The sequence below is a fragment of the Dromiciops gliroides genome, chromosome 5 (genome assembly GCF_019393635.1).
Source record: "Dromiciops gliroides isolate mDroGli1 chromosome 5, mDroGli1.pri, whole genome shotgun sequence".
NCBI classification, from domain to species: domain Eukaryota; kingdom Metazoa; phylum Chordata; class Mammalia; order Microbiotheria; family Microbiotheriidae; genus Dromiciops; species Dromiciops gliroides.
In genome coordinates this window covers 293,212,686-293,236,127 of record NC_057865.1, presented here as the reverse complement: position 1 = coordinate 293,236,127, position 23,442 = coordinate 293,212,686, and the positions used below count along the sequence as shown (strand labels likewise).

Here is a 23,442-nt window from a genome sequence, read left to right as displayed (position 1 = left end):
TGTGGGGCAATGAGAGTTGTCCAGTGACTTGCCCAGGGTCACACAGCTAGTAAGTGTCAAGTGTCTGAGGCCGGATTTGAACTCAGGTCCTCCTGAATCCAGGGCCGGTGCTTTATCCACTGCACTACCTAGCTACCCCCTGCCCTTCACATTTAAGGGATCCAAACCCTCTGGGTCAGAGGTGGGAAAAGGATTTTTATCCACAATTTGTAAATGAGAAAATATCCAGGGGGGTCATTGACCTGCTTAGGGTCACCTAGCCAGGGCTTCCATTCTGCCTAATGCCTAGTAGAGGCTGTCCAAGAACCTGCCCACTGTGCCCAGGGATGGGCTTTCAGGGCTGGCAGGCCTAAGCCTCAGGAAACATTTCCCCACCCATGGGCCACACCCTCACCAGCACTGACCCCATGGGCAGCTCCAGGGCCCCACCCTCAAAGAGATCAGGCCCTGAGAGGGGACAGGGCAGTTAACCCTGGTGAATCCCAGTATGGTGGAGAGGGGGCTGGAGGCGGGGCAGCTGCCCTGGGGAGGTGGGCCCAGCCTCACTTTCTTCATCTGAAAAATGGGGAGTAGATGGCCCAGTAACATCCCTTCCAGCTCAGGCCATGGTCTGTGGCCTTGATTTCTGCAGTGGGGGCTTGGGTTTGTGGGGGACTAGCTGGGCCCAGGGGGCGGAGACTGGGGGGATCATTCTTCTCCAGGCCGGTTTATCTTTGCACTCCACCATCCCTTGTGACAAACCAGGCCACACATGGGTCCTCTCTGCCAATAGAAGGTCTGGGGGGCTCCCTCATTTGGAGGAGGAAAGCCAAGCCTAGAGGAAGGACAATGACTATCCCAAGGTCACATCTGCAAAAACTAGGGAAGCTTGGGGCAGCTAGTTGGCGCAGTGGATAGAGCACTGGCCCTGGATTCAGGAGGACCTGAGTTCAAATCCAGCCTCAGACACTTGACAGTTATTAGCTGTGTGACCCTGGGCAAGTTACTTAACCCCAACCGCCTCACCCCCCGCAAAAAAACCAAAAAAACCTAGGGAAGCTACCCAGGCCTCTGAGCCAGAGCCAGAGGTGCTCCCAGGGGTCCCCCCACTGCCTGTGGATTCTGTCATGGCTGCCTGGTTCACCAAGGAGGGGCTCCCACCCCAGCCCAAGTGCTTACTCTGTGCCAGGCACTGCACTCAACTATTTATAATATCTTACTTGATCTTCACAGCAACCCTGGGAAGGAGGTGCTATAATTCTCATTTTACCACTTAAGGAAATCGAGGCAGACAGGTTAAGTGACTTGCCTAGGGTCACACAGCTAGTAAGCTTCTGAGGCCAGATTTGAACTCGTGTCTTCTGGGGCTCTACCCACTGTATCACGTGTAAAACCCAGGCCAGGAAAGGGCCAGCCAGCCTAAAGCCTCTCACTTCACTTTATTGAGACCCACTGAGGGTCCAGGCTGATGCCGACCCCTCCTCTCCTCAAGTGTGATGGCCACTTTTGGCCCAACTGGGCCTCCGCTGCCCTGTTCCATGTTGCTGGGGGTCCAGTCACTCACGGTACCCGGGAGAGACCTCTGGGGAAGGAGGAGAGAGGCAGGAGGGCGGCAGTTGTCTCTGAGCAAAACCAGGAACACTGTCTGATGCCCCTTCTCCCCGGCATCTCCTCCTCAGGGAGCAACGAGGAAGGTGGGCTGACCTTTGAAGAGAACAGCACGAAGTCCAGGACCAGAAGGCCTGGCCTCCACAGCTCTGGCCTAGGCTCCCAGGGTCTCAGGGAGTCCCTTCCAATCAGGGACCCAGGGTCTCGAGCCTCCTCATCACCTCCAGGTCCTCCCCTTCCCTCTCCCCGAGACCACCATCAGGCCACCATGGCAACTGGACCAGTGCTTTCACAGGGGCAGCCCCAGGCCTCTGTCTAGCTGGGCCCTTCATCCTGCCTGTCTGCTCCCAGACCTGTGCCCCACGGGCCTCCCAAAGGACAGGCCTACTTCTTTGCCCACGGGCCCTGCTAGGTCTGACCCATTTGTGGGGAAGCCCTATTTCCTTTCCTGGGAAGGGCGAATTTACCTCCCCATGCAGACAGCTCTTTCCTTCGCGGAGCCTGTGGATCCAGAGAACCTGGCGAGGTATCCAGTGGCAAAAGAGGAAACAGTCACCCGCAGAAGGGCCCCGATCCGTGCCTATGGGAGGAACAGAAAGGGGAAGCTCTGTCAGCGGCTTCTTCCCTTCCTTCTTCCAAAGCCCCTTGAAACCCAGAGGCCCCTGTATGTTACCTAATATGGTGTGATAACAAACACTGACACTGGGAAGTCAGGCCCACCTGTCAGCCCAACCATTCTGGACGCAATCTGGATCCAGTGACAGAATGGCCTGTGGCCTCTGACTTGGAGATGCCACATCTAGGCAGCAGCAAAGGCTTGGAAACGGTGGCAGCCCGCCAACTGAGGGTCAGCCAAATAAAGTGTGGGCCTGTATGGGGAAGATTTGTATGGACCGATGCAGACGGAAGCAAGCAGAGCCAAGAACATGATGTACACAATGACAGTAATGCTCTGCTCGGGCCATGACCAACTGTGACCTCAGGAGGGTCACCTCCACAGGCATGAGATGTGGTCACAGACAAATATGGCTTTACGTTAACTCTACTTTGTTAGGCAGGAAGGCGGGGAAGGCGGGGGAGGCTGGATCATTGGAAACTTGAGTTTGAGCTTTCAAAGGAATCAATAAAAATGTAATATTTTTCAAGATGTCATTATATAGCACTTTCTGCCCAAGCATCTCCAAGTATCCACCAACAGAATCCAAGCCATTTTTTTTTTTTTTAAGCCCGTTTTATTTAGTTAGAGACAGGGCAGCTCAAAGCAACTTGCTGTGTGACCAGCTACCTCATTGCTGGAGTCAGAGACCCTGCCTTGGTTCTGCTCCAGAACTGGGGCCCACTGGTGAGTCCCTTGGCTGACTTACTCAAGTGAAGTTCCAGCAGCACTTCTTTTTACTCCCTACTCCCTAAAAACATTCTCACTAGTCACAGATAGACTCCTCCCAGTCCACTCTCAACACTGCCCACTAGTACACAGAGCATGCATGGGACGAATGGGAACAGTGACAGTGAGGCTCATGTGTACTGTGTACGGCACCTAGATGGCAAATGCAGCTCACAACTCCAGAACAGCTGCCCCTTGAAGTCCTTCCTTTCCTAATGGAGTTCTAAGAAAGTTCCATTCTTGACTGCCAGAGCCAGGGTTCATAGGTGGCTCTCTTCTCGGCTGCCAGAGGTCCCATTCCTGGAGGTGGCTTCCTCTCTTGAGTGACTGCCTCTCGCATTCTGTGTCTTTGGAATGTGTTTCTTTGCTTCCTCAATTGTGCCTTGATCTCTCTCAAAAATGACTCTCAAACTGCTGAATTGGGCATCTCCTTCTGCTCATAGACACAATGACTATGGTTGAAAGGAGGCTAAAATCTCCAAGAGATGGAAGATCTGGCTGCTTGGACTGCTTTGTGCCTCCAACTCTTGAAGTGCCATGCCTGTTGACTATGTCTAGGGATTAGCTATGTAAATGTCCTAAGAATATGACTAATTTTCAGCCCAACCTAACTCAATGGGAGAGAATGGTGCAACAGATAGAGCAATGGACCTGGAATCAGAAAGACCTGAGTTCAAATCCAACCTCAGATACTTACTAGCTGTATGACCCTGGGCAAGTCACTAAACCTCTGTTTGCCTCAGTAGTTAATAATAGCACCTACCTCCCAGGGTTGCTGGGAAGATCAAGTGAGATCCTATTTGTAAAGCACTTAGCCCAGTAGCTAGCTATCATGCTTATTACTACTTTGTAAAGAGGTCACTAGGTGGTAACACCTTGTTACCACATCAATAATATCAACTGAGGGGTGTGTGTGTCTTTCACATGCCTAGCTCATTAGTTATGTTAAATATCCATAGCTATCTAGTAGCTAATTCTCTTACCACCTCATTTGTGTTATTTAGCATTTTAAAAGTCCTAATTACATCAAAATTCTGGAAAATGTAGCTACAAGTTCCTAGAAACAAGTACCTCCTTCAGATGAGCTGTGACTCAAGGCTGCTGATGCTCACCTAATGCAGGACTTCCAGCTGCTCCTAGGGACCTTTAAGACAAAGGAAAGGAGGAATGTTGTGCTCCGTGGGCTGCCGGACCCTACCGGAAACCTGTCCCTGAGGACAGTCTGGGAGGGGCTGAGCTGATACCTCGGCTTTTAAGATTCCCTGTGCAGTTAGGAAAACTGCTTGTCCCCAGGGAATGGCTAATCTCCTGTTAAATAAGGGCCAGGAAGGTGCCCTGCAGCCCCAGTCCAGACCAAAAAGGAGTTTTGTGGCTTATAAACGGTTCTCAGTCTTCCCTCCCCGTCACAGTAACCCAAGCTGCCCTTTGTCCTTTATCCCTCCCAGAGGCCCCACACCACCCCACCTCCTGCAATTCCAGGTCCCCCTCCTTGGAGTTCGGACATTACTCTGCAAGGGCAGATTGTCAGTTGGACATGTGGGCCTGAGCCACACTGCCTGGTAGGTAGGTAGCATGAGAAAGGGACGACACAGTTTCATGCCTGTTACATTTGGGGGGATGCCCTCTCACCCAAAATGAAGCTCCTGCCTGCCTGCCAAGCGATGGACCAGAGTGCAGGACTGCTTGAGAAGTCTTCTGAATGCCAGCATCATTCTATCAGGAAGGACAGAGGCAACAATCATTAAGACGGGTTAGTTTATTTCTTTAAAGGAAAGTTTCATTATCTTTTATTTTTACATCACCTTCATTTCCAAATATGTTCTCCCCCTCCCCTGTCCAGAGAGTTCTCCCTGACCATTTTAAGAATAAGAAAAAAAAAAAGACAAGAAAAACTAGCCATTCAGTAAAACAAATCAACCTATCCTCAGTTGAATGTGTCACGTCCATATCCCACCACCTCTGAAGAGAAGGGAGGGAGGGAGGTGCATGTTCTCCTCTCTTCTTTGGGGCCAGCCGGGCTGGGTCATCATAATTGCACACAATATCCAGTTTCATGGGGTTTTGTTGTTGACTTTTCCATGGACATCCTTGTAGTCCTGGTGCATAGTTTCCTTGGGTCTGCTCCCTTCCCTCTTCATCAGCTCACAGAGGTCTTCCAGGACTTCTCGGTTCTGTGTTTCTTACACACACACAGACCACCATGCTCATGAGCCATGAGTGATGGGCATCTGTCTGGCACTGGGGTCTCTGGGTCAAAAGGCACAAGCATTTTCAACATTGCCAACTGCTTTGCAGGAGGGCTAGATCAGTCCACAGCTCCAGCAGCAGCACACTGAGGTGTTCAAGACATTCCAGGGCAATGTCTACCCTGTTAGAATACTACCCAGGACCTACCAGTTCCTCTGTCAAGGTTCTAGGTAATCTAGAAAACTGTCCCACTAGAGAGAGGATGCCCCCTCCCCATCCTTGCCTCCCCCACCTCCTAACTGATGGTCTGAGTGGAAGTCCTGAGGTCTACTTTGGGGAAACTTTATTTTCATTAAAACAGGGGTCAAAATTAGGGAAAAACTCTTGGCATCAAATATCTTTTCATTAGATATACAAAACCAAGAGCCATTCCCAGTAGTTACAAGGTCAAAAGATATGAACAGTTCTCTAAAGATGAAATGCAAACTAAGAAAGACTGCTAATAATTACTGATAATAGCTAGCACTTTTGTAGCACCTTAAGGTTTGCAAGGAGGCAGCTAGGTAGCTCAGTGATGGGACTGGAATCAGGAAGACCTGAGTTCAAATTTGGCCTTAGACACTTCCTAGCTGGGTGACCTTGGGCAAGACACTTAATCCCTGGGAAAAGCATGAGAAAAAGTGATTAAAATGTCCATACCCTTTGACTCCCAGATTCTGCTGTTGGGCAAACACCCCAAGGAGACCAAAAAGTTAACTCCCACAGCCCTTTTTGTGGGATTTACTCCAACGTAAATGGAAGAGGAACAAAACAGTCAACATTGATTGATCACTGCAGAAATCTAATGCAGGACCACCAAGCTTGACCCCCCAAAGAAGAGAAAAGGCTCCTCCCTCCTTGCCTGGGGTCAGAGTGGGGGCTATGGGTGTGGAATGTTGTATACACTGTCAGGCAGACATATGAATGCATTACTTGGTTTGGTTTTGTTTTATTTTTAAATCTTTTTTTTTTTTTTTAAGCACTGACTTGGTGGGGAGGAGCCGAGGGGGCATATATTCAGAAATGATTTTGGTACAATAGAAGGCATCAGTAAAAAAAATGAGCATGTGATCTTTCCCCTGTCTCAGCCAGCCTGATGCTCAGGGTGTTGCACAACTCCCACATTTACAAGGAGGAAAGGTCGGTCTGCTGTCCTCAATCCCCAGTCCCCAGACTGTGTCCTCAGGGCATGAGGAGGGACCCCACTTCTCCAGGGCCCTGAGGCTCAGCCAGCATGGCCTCTGACTGTGAGGCAAGTGCTAGACATGACTGGTCAGGCCTTGCTGTGAAGCAAAGAGGCTCAGAGAGATTCTGCCTCCGCTCAGGATCCCCCAAAGCTGGCCAGAGGCAGGGCTGCAAGTGCGGCCTGGAGGGAAGGACAGTGACAGGGCCCCCTCTGTCCTCCACTTGCTGAATTACAGGTCTCTGCTGAGGAGACTCAGTGTACCCTCCTTGTGGCAGCCAGGAGGCCTGAGAGATTTGCTCCTCCTGCCCTGAACCCCGCAAACTGAGGACTGGAAGAGAGCTCAGAGGCTGAGTTCGGAGCAGCCCACACCTGGAGGACAGCACCCATCCCCAGCCCAGAAGTGGCCCAGGCCAAGCCCTCACTCACTGCTCCCACACAACTGCCCACACATGCTCAGAGGCAGCTCTCCTGTCCTCCCTGAGTCAGGGTTAGTCATGTCTGGTTCCTTTAACTACCTTCCTATGGGGAGGTAACATGGGGCAATGGGAAGAGCCCTGGCTTTGGGGCCAGAGGATATAGATTCAAATCTAGCCTCTGATCCTTACTACCTGTGTGACCTCCCTCACCCCCCTGAGCTTCAGTTTTCCCCCTCTGTAAAATGAGGAGGCAGGACCAGATGGTTTTTACAATATCCACTTCTCTCTCTCTCTCTCTCTCTCTCTCTCTCTCTCTCTCTCTCTCTCTCACACACACACACACACACACACACACACACACACACACACACACACCACACATACCACACACCTCCTACTTAACATGAGCTCCAGGCCTTTCACCACCTTGGTTGTCCTCCTCTGGACACACTTTAACTTATCAATGTCCATCTTAAGCCTCGGTGCACAGACCTGAGCATGATGTTGCTTCAGATGAGGGCAGGGGTGGGGGAAGGGAATCTCCCCTCCCTACTCCTGGAAAGTAGATCCCAAGATCTTACTACCTTTTTTTGGCCACTGCATTACAACTGCTGACTTGTACTGAGCTTGTGGTCCATTAAGAGCCTCCCTGCCCTCAAATCTTCCTCAGAACACCTGCTGTCTATCCAGACCTCCCCTACTTGTACCCAAGTGCAAGACTTGATGCTTGTATGTCCCCCTTTGATGACCTGTGCCTCCCTTTGGGTGGATGAGTTAATCTCTCCTATTTCTGACACTTTGGCAGGGTGGGGGCTCTCCTTGTGAAGATGGCAGCTCTAGCACTGCCCTTACCCGCCCCCCCCCCCCAGTTTCTTACACTTAGTGGATGCTTGCTTCTGCTGTCAGCTGGGCTCCTTTGGGTTTAGGGGGAGCTCTCTGCATGCCTTCCCCATGGTGGTCCCTCATGAGAAAAGTCCCCTTGGGATGCTAAGCCTCTCATTTTTCCCTTGGGGGCACATCTGTCTGCTCTGATGGCTTCCTAGCCAATGCCTGAGGTGTCATTTCTCCCAAGAATCCTGGATCCTCTAGGGTAAACCTGAAGCCTGGTGAAGGGAGGGCACTCCCCCTCCCCAAACCATGTCTTTCCTTTCTCTCTAGTGGCTGCTCCGCTCCAGGGTCAGGGCTCTAATCTTGCTGCCCCTGCAGGTCCCTAGACCCCGTGCTCTGGGGGATTGGGGGGGGGGCGGCAGTCCCCCACGGGGTCTCCCTCTGGCCTCGGGCCTGCTAGCTTCTTACAAGCCCCTTGAAGACAAGCCCCTTTGGGGCCTCCTCCTGGCCTGTGAAGAAGCTCCTGCACCCTCACGCCTGATCGCTGTCCGACCTCAGCCAACAGATAGCCGGGATGGAGGGGAAGGATTCTCCAGAATCGCCAGCCCTTACAGCCAGGCAAGGGCGGGATGAAGCCCACGGGGCTCCCCCTCCTCTGCCACCCACCTTCAAACGTTGCTCGCTCACGGTAACGCGCACTCGCACCCCAGGCACATGCTGGACACAAAGCTCATAAGGTCTCCCCTCCCCACAGTGAGGCCAGGCCGCCCCCACTTTCCGTGGACAGCCCGCGGACAACTAGACCAGCCTTGGGTCGCATCTTTTTAAACACCTTTCTCTCACCTGAGCTTTTGGATTCGGCTTTGCCTGGAGAGGCTTGGGAGCTCGACCGGGCAGTGTTTACGACCTGGCCAGGAGGGGGCGCGGCATTGGGAAATGCTGGGCCTCCGTATCCAGGGGGAGGGGGCACGAATCCCGGGGGAGGGGGTCCGTATCCAGGAGGTGGGGGTCCGTATCCAGGGGGTGGGGGCACGAATCCCGGGGGCGGGGGTCCGTATCCAGGAGGAGGGGGTCCGTATCCAGGGGGAGGGGGTCCGTATCCAGGAGGAGGGGGTACGTATCCAGGGGGAAGAACCCCATAGCCAGGGACCGAGGTCGCAGCGATCTGATACCCTAGACAATAAAGAGGAGAAATACTACATTAACTAGGACTCAAGAAGCACGTGGCACTGTGCTAGCTTGGGGGAGACCCCGACCTGGCCCTCTGGACCTGTCAGACGCGTCCCCCGAATATCTATAATCCAGAGGGACACGTGTGCTAGGTACCGAGCACACGGGCAAGTCCGCTGACTCGGCGGAATCAGAGGATGCTCATGGAGGAGGGGGCGCTAAAGCGTGGGGGAGGAGGCTAGCCGAAGCTGGGGCCAGGTAATAGGAGGAAAAGGTGAGGAGGTGGGAAACAGGAAGGGGGGACCAAGGGTGGGCTGGAGCCAGCAGGGCAGTGTGGCCCGCCCGGGCCTGGTGGGACACGGCTGACACCTCGGGAAGCTGGGCTGAAGACACGGAACTTTACTGCGCAGGTAAGAGGGATCCATTGGTGGTTTTGGAGCAGAGAGGGGCTCGGAGCATGGCCAGATCTACGCAGAAGTGAGGGGAGGGGATTGGGGGAAGCGGGGGGGGGGCGGGGGGGGAAGGAACTCTTTCATCACCCATGCGGGTGGTAATGAGGGCGTGGTGGGGGCGCAGGAGGGGAGGGATGCGAGGTGCCACAGGACACAGGTGTCAGGAGATAAAGCTGGAATTTGAACCCCAATCCCCCCTCCCCATACTTCCTCCTGTTCCCACCGCCAACCCCTCCCGGCCCCAGGCCTTGAATTTCCCATCTGGCTCTGCCTGCACTCCCCTAGGGACTGGCTGTGTCTGCTATTGGGATCACAGTTATTTGGGGGTGTCCTCCAGGAGCACAGGCTTCCCACGTGGTGTGGGACAGACGGTCCGTGGTTCACCGGGGAGGGCTGTCCCTAGCGGGGAGGCCAGAAAGAAGGGAGCTGAGACGCTGCCGCCTCAGGGGCCCTCCGAGATAGGGCCCCCAGTGAGCCGGTCCTGGCCAGGGGCCTTCAGAGGAGCGAGCTCATCCCGTCATCGGAGGCGCCTGCGTCTCTCTCCGTCCCCTTCTGGACGTGGCCAATCCCTACCGGCATGGGGACGTGGGCCTCAGAGACAGCAGTGACCATGCAGAGACGATCTTTCGGGGGGGGGGCTAGAATGGATGAGGAAAGGGGGCAGCTAGGTGGCACAGTGGATAAAGCACCGGCCCGGATTCAGGAGTACCTGAGTTCAAATCCGGCCTCAGACACTTGACACTTACTAGCTGTGTGACCCTGGGCAAGTCACTTAACCCCCATTGCCCCGCAAAAAACCCAAAAGACAAAAACCAAACAAACAAAAAGAATGGATGAGGGAACCCCTGGCCTGACTCCCGGCCTTGTCCCCTTTCCCCTGAGAAGCTGCTCGGCCTCTGCTGGCCAGCACTGGCAAGCTGCTGCCCAGAGACCCCTGGGCCTGGCCGGGCTGTGTCTCACCTGAGGGGGATGGCATGTAGGAGGAGCTGTTGGGCATCACGTAAATGACCTGGGTGTGGCCCGACGGGGGCGCTCGGTGGTTCACAGCGAGGACAAGGTGGGCCTGGGGGCCGAAGCCCAGGAACATCACTGGGGGTGGGAGCCCTTTGGCAGCTGGAAAGCAAGGGTGGTCTGAGGGCCGAGCAGAAGGGCCACGGCCCCCATCAATCTGCCTCTATCAGGCGCCTGCAGATGCCCCAGGCTGAGTCACTCACCATTGGTGGCGCATTGCGTCATCAGCCGACCAAACTCAAAGGCGCCTCCGCTCCGGAAGATCAGTTTGAAGGTGGCCTGTCCTTCCCAGCCCCCTGATGGGAGAAAGAGCACTGACATGATGGGCATCGGAGGCACACGGGGGAGAACTAGGGGCCGCCCCGGGATCTGGGGCGGCACCAGCTTGGGCTCGGGTACCAGGGGCAGTACCCACCGTCTGGTGCAGCAGAGATGCTTCCTTTGAGGTAGTTGGCACCAAAGGTGGGCTGCTCCACCGAATAGTCCCTCATTAGATTGAACGGCATCATGAAGGACATGAGGGAGTCCTTTGCAGGGTGCGAGGCAAGGAAGATCACCTGGGAGGCGGGTGAGGGGCAGGTGGGAAGGAAGGGGAGGGAAGGTCCGATAAGAAGCATTGCCCGGGGCCCGGGAAGAGAGTGCAAAGGCTGCCCCGACGGGGGGGGGGGGGGGGGGGCGGGGAGCCGCCGGTGGACGCGTCACGTGCCCCCTTGGACGCAGGGACACTTAAGGGGGCAGGCCCTCGCCTCGCTGGGGAATGGCGGTAAGGGGGGGGGGGCGGTGTCAGAGGTTCCTGGCTCTGGCCGCCTCACCGGCTGGCCCTGCCCTGCCGCTGGCCCAGGCTGCAGCTCTAGACCCAAGGGAGGCGAGGGGCGCCCAAGGAAAAGGCCCCGGGCGGCCCCAGTTAGTTACCCGGTACTGGGTGAGGAACAGCACTCCCTTTCTGGAGCCCTTGAAGAGGTTGGACGGGTCAGACACGTTGGAGAAGGAGAGTTCCACGTCTTCGTAGCGCATCAGAATACTGCAGGGAAGAGGAGGAAGCCGAGGGCGGGAGGTCATCTCATGCTGGCCAAGACTCACCAGCCCTCCCCGCCCTAGACCCGGCCCACGAGCCCTTTCTCTTGTCCATGTAGCTGGACACCCTGTTGTGTCCAGCCCCCACTGCCCTAGCCAACAGATGCTTACTGACCAGTGTATGGAAATGGACTCATTCTGGACTGAGGGCCTGTGCCCAGTCTGTGACCTCCTCACATCTGTGGAGAGAATGCCCTATTCTGGTGCAGATAGCGACCCATTCTTGTCTGTGATCTTCCAGGGGTCCTGCACTCACATACCCAGAGGTGCCCATAGGCACCGGGCTGTGATCACCCACCCTGCACAGGTGTGACCAATCACTCGAGGCCACTTCTCAAGCTTAGGGCATCATCCATCACTGGTGCCTTGTGCCCACCTTTCTTTCTTTCTTTTTTTTGGTGGGGCAACGGGGTTTAAGTGACTTGCCCAGGGTCACACAACTAGTAAGTGTCAAGTGTCTGAGGCTGGATTTGAACTCAGGTCTTCCTGAATCCAGGGCCAGTGCTTTATCCACTGTGCCACCTAGCTGCCCCTTGTGCCTACCTTTCTGATAATGACCTGCCCAAGGGTGTCCTTGATGAAAATATGAGAAGGGACCAGGCAGGCAGAGCCCTTCCCTGTGAGCCACACCTCTGCAGTCACCGAGTGACACAACCATGTCAAGATAGTCCACAAGCATTGATGAAGCATCTCCTAAGTGTCAGGCATCAAGATACAAAGAAAGGTAAAAGGCCAGCCATGCCCCTAGGAGGCTTCTAGTCTAATGGCTGGCATTCCAAGCGAGGTCCCCTGATTCCTAGGCTTGTGCCAATGACCGCTCTGGGTGCCCCTGCTGGCAGATGATGCCTGAGCTAATGACATCAAGCCTTACATACAACAGACAACCTCGATGACTCAAAAAGACCAGTCCGACAGTGCAACAAATGAATGAAAAATGCCTGGTGGCCAGGTTCTTTGATGGCCTGACCACCCAGTGAATGCATTGGCCCCTGTGTTCAGGGCAGGATGTGGGAGGACGATGAGATGGGCCCAGGACTGAAGAGGAGGAAGGAAGCGGGAGAGACTGCAACACCAGTCAGGGGGCCATTTCAGGGTTTCTTTGGTCATCGTCTAGCTGGGTAGTGCAGTGATTGAACACCAGGCCTGGACTCAGGAAGACCTGAGTTCAAATCTGGCCTCAGACACTTCCCAACTGTGTGACCCCAGGCAAGTCGCTTCACCCTCTTTGCCTCAGTTTCCCCATCCATTAAATGAGCTGGAGAAGGACATGGCAAACCCCTCTAGTATCTTTGCCAAGAAAACCCCAGATGGGGTCATGAAGAGTTGGAAACAAGTGTAAAATGGCTGAACATCTAAAACACTCAGTACCAAGAGGGACACTTCTTCATGAGGAAGCCAGGGCAAGCCATGAACATTTCCCTGGGATCAGCGATGGGCAAACGGCCCAAGTTTCTAGAAGGGGAAGAGGCTGGCTGATTCTTGGGATTAGAAACTGGTGAGCTTAGCCTGGGTTCTGGGCACAGTTCTAGACTCTTGAAAGAAGGCAGAGCCATCATGGGCTGGTCGTGTCTATTATAGGGTCACTGGGCTGGTGAGACACCGAAGGTGGCCGGCACTGTAGGTGCCTGATTTCTTCGTTTTTCTTTTTTTACATTTAAAAATTATTTTTTTTCTGAACACAAGAAATAAAACAAGCATTTCCATAACATAAGAGAATATAAAAATGATAAATGATGGTTGTACATGAAGCTGCAAATCTATTTTGTACAGTTTGCTCTTCTTTGATTTTTTGTTTAATTTTGTTTTTTTCTTTTTATCATAAAAATATTTTATGATTTTCCAGTTATATGTAAAGGTAGTTTTCAACATTTGTTTTCATAAGATTTTTAGTTCCAGATTTTTCTCCCTTCCTTTCTCTCTTCCCTTCTCCCTCCCCAAGATAGAAAGCAATCTGATATAGGTTATCTATGTACAATCACATTAAACATATTTCTGCATTAGTCATGCTGTGAAAGAAGAATCAGAGCACAAGGGAAAAACTTCAAAAAAGACAAAACAAAAACAAAAAAGTAGAAGCAGTCTGGTTCAATCTGCATTCAGATTTGTTCTTTTTTCTGGATATGGAGAACATTTTCCATCATGAGTTCTTTGGAATTGTCTTGGATCATTGTGTTGCTAAGAAGAGTCAAGTCTATCACAGTTGTTCATCACACAATGTTGCTGTTACTATGTACAATGTTCTCCTGCTTCTGCTCACTTCATTCAGCATTAGTCCACTTAAGTCTTTCCAAGTTTTTCTGAAATCTGCTCATCCATCATTTCTTACAACACAATAGTATTCCATTTAATTCACATACCACAACTTGTTCAGCCATTACCCAGTTGATGTGCATCCCCTCAGTTTCCAATTCTTTGCCACCACAAAAAGAACAGGTAGAAATATTTTTGTACATGTGGGTCCATTTCCCTTTTTTATGATCTCTTTGGGATACAGACCTAGTAGTAGTATTACTGGGTCAAAGGGTATGCACAGTTTTATAGCCCTTTGGGCATAGTTCCAAATTGCTCTCCAGAATGGTTGGATCAGTTCACAACTCCACCAACAATGTATTAGTGTTCCAATTTTTCCACAGCTTCTCCCACATTTATTATTTTCCTTTTTTGACATATTGACCAATCTGATAGGTGTGAGGTGGTATCTCAGAGTTGTTTTAATTTGCATTTCTCTACTCAATAGTGATTTAGAGCATTTTTTCATATGGCAATAGATAGCTTTGACTTCTTCATCTGAAACTTTCTAGTTCATATCTTTTGAGTATGTGCCTAATTTCTAAGAAAATATTTGACAAAGGCTCACCCATGATCCTTCTGAACATGGGAGGGATGGGAAAATAATTGGGTAGTTCCAGAGGGGGTTGGATCAGGAGATCCAAAGCAGTGATTAATGAAGTGTCCTCATCCACTAGAAGGAGGGTCTCTGTCAGAGTGCCCCAGGGATCAGCCCTGAGCTGTTCAATGTGGTTATCAGTGACTAGGGTAAAAGTATAAATGGCATGTTTTAAAAATCAGATTTTCAGGTCATGCGCCCTGGGAGAGATAACCAACAAAGCAGATAGCACCTGGCACACAGTTGTTGCTTAATAAATAATTGTTGACTGAGCAGTTAGAGGACAGAATCAGCAGCCAACATGCTTTCATGAGCCTAATAATATGAAGCTTAATAAGGATAAGTGTAAAATCCCACATTTGGGTTTTAAAAAACACCCAAACAAGCAGAGGAAGGAGAAGCCTGGGTAGACAATAGGTCCTGTGAAAAAGATCTGGGCGTCTTGGTGGACTCTTAGTAAAATATGAATGGACAACATTGCCCCCAAACCTCATGCCACCTTAGGTTCAGGGGCAGTGTGGCAAGGTAGATCATCATAGCTGGCCTTGGGTTTAATAAGACCAGGGTCCAAGTGCCACCTGTGAGCCATGCCAGCTACAGAAGAGCTGCTGGCCTGCACTGGGAGAGGGATGGTTCTCGTCTGGGGGGTCCCTAGCTCATGACAACATTAGTGGATCCAGAAGGAGAAAGAGGACCGTCTCACTGTCCATGCCCAGACCAGGTCACAGCTGAAGCACCATGCCCAGTTCTGGGTTCTAGAAAGGTGCCAACCAGCTGGGGAGGGTCCTAAGGAATCCTGTCACTTAACGACTGACCGGGGACAGAGGGGACTCTAGGAAGACACCAGAGCCATCACTGAGGGGCTGAAGACATGCTGGGGAGAAGGGAGGAGGGGGAGCCAGACAGGGAAGCAGGAATGTTTGCTCAGGTGTCTGGAGACCCTGCTAGTGACTGGGCAGACTGGCCTGGGCCCATGCAGCAGGACCTGGCCCATCCCCAGAGACCTCAGACAAGCCTGTCAGGCCCAAGCGTGCCTCAGGTCAGGAACACAATGGCCTGGGGGATCACCAAGGGCTCTTTTGATGACTGTGAAACACCTGACACTGAACTAGTCCTGGGGGACCGGGAGACTTTGACTGGGCAGAAAACAAGGTGAGGGCATGCCAAGTAGGGGGGAAGGTAGGTGGGACGTGGAGTCCTGCAGCTTGACCAATTGGCTTTGTAGGATGTGAGTAGAGGAGTGCTGGAAACGTGGGCCTAGATCTAGAGCAGGAAGGGGTCTCAGAGGCCAATGGGTCCAAAACCTTCATTTTACAAGGGAGGAAACTGAGGCAGCTGAGGGCAGGGAAAGTGACCTGCCCTGGGTGACACAGCTGGTCAGGAGCAGAGCTGGGATTCAAACTCAGGTCTTCTGACTCCCAGTCCAGAGCTCTCTGCACTGTCACCACCCTCTAGCAAGGGTCCGGCCCATCCCCTAAGGAGATGAGTGCGAGAACACAGAGATCTGGCTTCCAAGCTGGGAAGTCCTGCCTCTCTGACTCATGCTGACTTTGTGACCCTGGGTAAGTCCTCGGCCTCTGGGTGTTCCACGTATGAGGCTCTGACCTGCAGTGGGAGACGGGGCTTCTTCATTTGGAAGGGGGCAGTAGAACTTGAGGTCCCTAGCTAGGGGCCTTAGACTTTATCACTAGGCATCAGGAGGTGTGTGACTGGAGCCAAGGAGAGGGAGGTGATCATTATGCTCAGGGAGCTGATAAGCTGATGAATGAGAAGATAGAGAAAGGAGAAGGGCCCAGGACAAGGTCTCGGGGAATGCCCAGAGCCCCGGGGCATGACATGGGTGAGACTAGGAGACCCAGGGGCATCACCAGGGAAGAGACAGAGAATTCGAGAAGGCTGAGGCCTGAGAAAAGGCCTTGACCATCACTGTCACTTCAGAGAGGGAAGTTTCAGTTGAGTGATGAGGTCAGAAAGTGGCCCTTGGAGGGTTTGCCAGAGGGGGGAGGAGAGGAAGCAGAGGAGACCAGTGAAGATGCCATCTAGGCGTTGATAGGCCAGGAGAAGGCGCATCCCACCCTGAAAGAACACCGAATTTTTGGAGTCTGGAGAACTTGGTTTGCCCTGTTTCAGTTGCTACAAGACTGTGGGTGAGTCATTTCCCTCTTTAGCTTCAGTGTCCTCACCTGCAAAATGGACGTTGTGGTCATTATTTCACAGGCTCCTTGGGAGGGAAACACGTTGAAGTATTACCCATGAAGCCCCAAATCCACGTGAGCCTTTGCCTCTGTGGGAGCTAAATCCCAAAGCTGGCTTCACTCCCAAACAAAGCTAAAGGGGAATGAGTTTTCAAAGCCAGAGCCTGGGAGTTGTTTTCTCCCTGAGACAACTGTCTCAGTGGTTAAGAAAGTCTTGATGCTGAGCTAGTGTTTCCCTTTTTAAAATCTGCCCAGTTCTCCTCCCCAGACACAGGCAGAACAAAGCTAATCCCTTTTCTGTATGATGACTTCAGAAGAAAACAAAACAAAAAGCAGGCCAGGCGATAGCTCCCTGCCTTGGGGAGCAGGTACCAACACACCGTCTTGGAAAGAATCTCCCAGCAGGTCAGAGAGGAGCCCACCAGGGCAGGGAGGGGTGAGAGATAAAGCTGGGGCCCAAATGAGACCCCGAATAAAGCATCACAAGTGAAAACAGTCAGGGCTTTCTGGGAAATCCAATCAAAGTGACTTGGCTGAATGAATGAAGGCATGAAGGAGTGAATGAAAAGATGAGCAGTTACTCTGGGCCAAGCTCTGCACTTAGCTAAGAGCTGGAGATGCAATGAAGAAAAGATGATGGCCCCTCCTCTCCCTGACTCCCCCACTAATTGGAGGAGACAAGGAGCCCAGCAAGGGCTTGCTCTGGGCTGGGCCAGCCCAGGGGGAGGGGGATCTTCCATCGCAATGGCTAAATTTGGGCCCCCTCCCACTTTCCCCACTGAAATTCCATGGATCTCTCTTTGGTGTCTCTCCTCAGCCTCCCCTTCCCATCTCTGGGCCTCTGGGCCAGGTTTGCTGTTTTGTAGCGGAGGCCAGAGGTGGTTCTCAAGGTGAGTCTCCCTGAGTCATGGATTTTTATTTACTGGAGGCTTATGTCTGTAGCCAACTTCCTTGTGCAATACCTGGCCCTTTGCCCTCTTGAGGTCTGGAGGCCTCAGGAGTAGAGCAGGAAGCAGGATCAGGAGCCTGAGTCTATGTTCAGCTCCTCTCCAGCTTACAAGACCAGTCCCTCCTCCATGTGATGACTTAAAACATGATGACAAAAGAAAAACAAAGAACACCCAGTGGGTGGGCACCGAGGCACCATCTTGGAAAGAATTCCCCACCAGGCCGGGCGGGGGGGGGGGGAGATAAAGATGGGGCCCAAATTCGACCCCAACAGAACATGACAAGTGACAATGGCCAGAGGAAGGCTTCATCACCTTAGAATGTCCCAGTGGATCTGCCCGGGAAGTTCAGTCATGTTCCAAGCACAGACAATGTCCAATAGTAAATACTGATAACTGATGGTTATCAGTGTTTCTACTCTAGTCCTTAAGGCAAGGACAGGTGGTCATGTACCCTTGTGCCTCCTCAGGTACAGGTGCCTTGTACCCCAGAACCTCACAGCAGGCAGGGACCTCAGAGGCTATTGTAGGTCAGCCCAGTCTGCCCAAGAATCCAGCAGCCCAGCAAGTGGACATCCAGCCTTAGTGAGGGGGACTCCACTGGGTCACCCTCCTCCCCACATTCCACTCTGGGAAGGTTCCGATCAATGGGTGTCTGGATGCACACAGTAGGCACTTAATAGATGCTTGTTGAATTTAATTAAGTACTAGATAGCAAATGATTGAAGCAATGCACCTCAAGCCTAGTCTGGCTAAATGAGCTCACAGTCTGTGTCAGTGGGAGAGAAGAATCACCCAAGAACAAAGAAATCACCCAGTGGACCAGCACTGAAAACTGGTGGTGCCCCATTAGGCCAGGTTTAAGACAAGACCACCCCGGAGCCAAGGCTCTGCCTTTCCATAAGTCCAGAGCCTGACCCTTGGGGGAAGTCTCAGGGGTCACACCACAGGCTCAAAGGGCCAGGCCTGGGCCAGGTCGCAGGAAGTATGGCAATCGCTTTTTTATGATGTCCTACTAAACTGTTCTTAGGAACCCTTCACTGGGTGGGATCTAACCCAGCTGGATCTGTGCTTTATGGTCTGCAAAGTCCTTTGCAAAGTTGATCTCCTATATGCTGAGTGTCACAGAGCTAGGATCTGAGCTGGGGTCTTCCTGACTCCAAGCCCAAGCCTGTCCCCTGCTCCTCCATATGGCTGTTTGTTGCTATCCCCACCCTGGTGATTGCTGAAGTTAGGCAAGAGCACACAGGGCCCAGTCCGGGGTAGCCCAACATTAAGGCCGAGGAATGAAGAAAAGGGGCAGTCGGGGAAGGAGACGAAAAGTCAGGTGGCCCTGGGGTCACAGGGATCATGGGAAGAGGAGGATGGCATGGGAGAGCTAGCGGCTTCTGGACGACGAGATGCCTGCCTGTCTCCTCAAGTGAGTGAGACACTCTCAAGTGGAAGAGGGGGTGGTTGGAGAGGTTTTGCTCAGACCCAGAGAGCAGAACTAGGAGCTAAGGGCCGCTGCTTGTGCTCCGTCAGGGAACCCTGCCTAACAAGACCTTCCACAGAAGTCTTCAGGCGAAGCATGTTGGAGACAGGGCATTCTTTTTGTAGAGATGCTCACACAGCTAGTAGATGACCGAAGTGGGGATTGAATAAGTTAAGTTTTTAGTTTAATGAATATAATAATGGATGTCCTTGATGACGGAATGTGGCCACTTATAAATAACAAAATGCCCTGGGGGTATGCCCTAATGAAATAATACATCTCCAGGAGGGTAGATGAGCCAAAAATTAATAATGGGGGCAATGGGCGTGGCCACAATTTTACCAGGAGCTTCAGTTTGGAGCTGGCTGGTCTTTTCAGGTGCCACTCAGGAATTCTCCCCAGTCATATATGATTGTAGTTGCAAGTTCCATGATGAATTTTTAAAACACCTTGTTGGGGCAGTTAGGTGGCGCAGTGGATAGAGCACTGGCCCTGGAATCAGGAGTACCTGAGTTCAAATCCAGCCTCAGACCCTTGACACTTACTAGCTGTGGGACCCTGGGCAAGTCACTTAAACCCCGTTGCCTCACTAAAAAAACAAAACAAAAAACAAAACAAAAACAAAACAAAACAAAACAAAAAACACCTTGTTGATTTTTCATTCACTTTAGCCAACACATGTACAAGTGACACACAGGGCTGGCAACGTGTCAGTGCATGTCAGTGTCCTCAGCCTATGGCGAAAGGGGAAGGCAGGCTTTCCATTTTTATATTTGTCCTTTTTCCTCCTTCCTGATTCTCCTGGGTCTCCATGAACCTTATGAAGCTGTTAAACCTTCTCTGCTCCCTTGATTTCAGAGAAATCACTTTCCTGTTCCTGTTCTCCTCTTCCTTCTCTGGTTCCTCTCCTTCCTCTTCTCCAAGGTTCTGTCCTGGACCCTTCTTTTCTGCGTCTACACTCCCCATTCAACAACCAGTCAGCAAGCGCTGGTTAAATGCACTTACTATGTACCAGTCACTCACTGTGCTAAGTGCTGGGGATATAAGACAAAGCAAAAACATGGTCTCCTGCCCTTAAGGGGCTTAAAGTCCAAGGAGGAGACATACAGAGAACACACACTGAGAAGGAAAGAAAGGAACACTGAAAGAGGAAAAGATGGAGATGGACCCTCTCCAGGAAGGCGGCTTCCAAACTGGCATTCAAACCCTGACCTCTCTCAAGCTCCAGATGGCAATAAGATATTGGTACTCCCGATGTAATATGGCTCCACCACATGCTCTCCCTACCCCCAACATGATCTCAGCCTTTCTGTCAATAGTCCCTCCCTCCATCTTTCCAAGGATTGTAACTCTGGGCTTCTCTTGGCTTCTCTCACCTCTCTCTGCTCTCACTTTTCATATCCCTTGCTGACCTCCACAATCTGAGGCTACTCTGCTTTGTGAGGATAAAATGCAATAGTATCTAAGCACTTTGCAAACCTTAAAGGTCTATAGAAATGTTATTATTGTTGTCGTTGCTATTATTATTATTATTATTATTATTGGGTCTTACTGCTCTAGGCACCTCCAGCTCTACACTCCCTCCTTTTTGTATCTTTTTCTTAGTTTAATAAAGCCCCCCCTCAAATGAAGCCTCCTCCAGGAAGCCTTCCTTGATGTCCTGGGTCAGTAATCTCTAAGGCCTCTCTTTTGAGAGATCCCCGGCATGTACTTAGCACGGAGCCTAGCACACAGTGAGCGCTTAATAAAGGCTTGAGTGACAACTGACTCAGCTCTTGCCGTCCTCACCACCCGGGGGCGCGCGTGCTCTCCCCGCTTCTCCAGGATGCTTCCCCTTCCCTTCCCCACCAGAGTGGGGCGCGCGTTCCATGTGCCTGCAAGAAGGCCCAGCCCACGCTCTCCACGGGCGGAAGAGGTGTGGCCTACCGTGCTGACGCGCTGCGAGGGGCGGGCTCAGAAGCCGTCAGTTCCCCCCCCCCCACACACACACACACTAGGCCCTGCCCCCCGTTCGCTCGCTCCCGACCCGCACCTCTCGCCTGGCGGGACGATGACGCGGCGGTCATCTGTGTGGTGCTGGTTCACCGCCATCTTCGCCCTTCTGGGGCGGGCCGCCCCCGGCCGAGGGAGGGGGAGAGAGGGGGGGGAAAGGGGGAGGGGAAGGAGGGAGAGGGAGGGGGCGGAGTCTGCTCCGCGAGGGGCGGGGCTTCCGGGGTCGCGTGGGTGAAGGGCGCGGAGATTATGGCGCAGGCGCGGGGAGAGGGAGAGAGGGTGAGGCTGCTCCGTCACGTGGGGCCGCTGGGCGGGGTCTAGTTTCCAGCGCACCCGGGGGCAGGGTTTGGTCAGGGCACGCCCCCTGGGCGGGGAAGGCTACCGAACAAGAGACACAATGCCAATGATGGGAAGGGAGAGCACGCGCCCGAGGTGGATGACGTCAGAATCCGATTTTTTTTTTCTATGCCCCGCCCCTGGCTGCCCTGGCGAGTCCGTGGTTTAACCTCCGGGTCTGTGGGGCTATGGGTTCGAATTCATTTGCGTGCTGTGTGACCTCGGGAAAGCCCTGCAACCTCTCTGGACTCCAGCCTCCTTATCTGTGAAATGGGCTTAATAATACCTTTCCTAACCCCCCTCTATGCTAGGGCCTTCTCTCTGAGAGTATCCTCAGGTTATCCTGTCCAGAGGTACAAACTGGTTGTCTCTCCTATTAGACTGTGTGCTCCTTGAGGGCAGGGACTAGCGCAACGCCGGGCTCCGTGAATGCTTCTTCTCTTCCCGCCCCCCTTCCCTCTACAGGGTTGGGATAAGCTGGCCTTGGATTCAAGAAGCTCTGGGTTCAAATCCCATCTCAGACACTTTCTAGGCCAGTCACTCCTTCACCTCATTGCCTCAGTTTCCCCCTCTGTAAAATGAAGGGATTGAACGCCATGGTCTGTGAGGTCTCTTCCAGATCCAGATGTGTGGTTTTATGCTGGGTAAAGATCGGCACCAGAGTGCATAGAGTGCTGGACCTGGAGGCAGTAAGACCTGAGTTCAAATCCCCACGCTCACTAGCTGGGTGGCTCTGGCCAAGTCACTTCACCACTGCCTGCCTCAGTCACACCAGCTGTAAAGTGAGGGATCATAGCTCTTTCTTAGCAGGGTTGTTGATGAGCTCATATCTGTAAAGCGCCTGGCACACAGTAGGTGTCACATAAATGCTTGCTGTCCCTATTAAAGCATCTCTAGCCAGATTTACTGTTAAAATATGGAAAATGCTTGGCTAAATTTGCATTTAATTTTCTGTGTGTGTGTTGTGTCCTTCCCTCTTCTCTCAGTCTCTCTCACACACAATATCAAAGAGCCTTGAGGGCAGGGACTGTTCTGTTCCTTGTCTGTATCTCCTGCCTCTGGTACATGGTAGATGTGCACCTACTATGTGCTGATTAATTCAGTTGTTGCAGCCATGTCCGACTCTCTGGGACCCCATTTGGGGTTGTCTTGGTATAGATACAGGAGTGGTTGGACATTTCCTTCTCTAGCTCCTTTTACAGATGAGGAAACTGAGGCAAAGAGGATGAAATAACTTGTCTAGAGTCATACAGCTCTTGCTGTTTGTCCTTCATTCTCAGAGGACCAGGCCATTGGTAGGTGATGTCATGACTTGCACTGAATTGGATGTAAGTGAGGCAGGGCTGGGCAAGGTCACCAATCCCACTCTCCCCTCCAGAGCCATCTGGCTCCAGTGTCGAGATATATATCAGGATGACTGGAGATGGCCCCGATGGGATGTTTGAGGCAATCGGGGTTAAGTGACTTGCCCAGGGTCATACAGCTATCAAGTGTCTAAGGTGAGATTTGAACCCAGGTCCTCCCAACTTCAGGGCCAGTGCTCTATCCACTGCACCACCCAGCTGGTAATAAATATCTGAGGGCGGGGCAGCTAGATGGCACAGTGGATAGAGCACCGGCCCTGGAGTCAGGAGTACCTGAGTTCAAATCCGGCCTCAGACACTTAACACTTACTAGCTGTGTGACCCTGGGCAAGTCACTTAACCCCAATTGCCTCACTAAAAAAAAAATAAATATCTGAGGGCAAATTTGAACTCAGATGCTCCTGATTCAAGGCCTGGCACTCTAGGGCGCCACCTTGTGGCCACTATGCACCAAGCCCTATGCTAAATGCTTGACAGACAGGATTCCATGTGACCCCCACAATAGTGCTGGGAGGTAGGTGCTAATAGGATCCCCATTTTACAGTGGAGGAAACTGAGGCCGTCAGAGACATTGGCTTAGAGGGTAAAAGCATTTCAGATCACAGAGTGAGACCAGAAGGAACCTCAGACGAGAGAACCAGGCTAGGTGATCTGCTAGGTGGTGGCAGTGGCAGGGTGCTCATTACCTCACTCACACATTGCCCGAACATTGGGTGGAAACTCACAGATCCCGCTGCGATCACGGAAGCGAAGCCTCCTTCTTTGTGGAACAAATGAAGGTTTCTCTGCTCCCTTCTCATCTTCCTCTGTTTGAAGGGGCCTTGGGCGGAGGACCAGCATGGTGAAGAAAGGGAGCCTCCCCCATCCCCTGGAGAGATTGGCCCAAGACACCACCCCACCCCATGCTGGTCTC

At 52.3% G+C, this 23,442-nt stretch overlaps 1 protein-coding gene across 1 annotated transcript; it reads right to left on the bottom strand.

Annotated features, from left to right (window-relative positions):
• Positions 1 to 8,582: 8,582 nt before the first annotated feature.
• WBP2NL (WBP2 N-terminal like) lies at positions 8,583 to 20,928 on the bottom strand (the record flags this gene model as incomplete). The annotated part of the gene is made up of 6 exons (XM_043968751.1): positions 20,870 to 20,928; positions 11,077 to 11,281; positions 10,676 to 10,817; positions 10,464 to 10,556; positions 10,210 to 10,362; positions 8,583 to 8,800 (listed from the first exon to the last, which is right to left on the bottom strand). Coding segments are annotated over exons 1-6 (870 nt in total), but the record flags the coding sequence as incomplete, so codon positions are not given.
• Between the last annotated feature and the right edge of the window lie 2,514 nt (positions 20,929 to 23,442).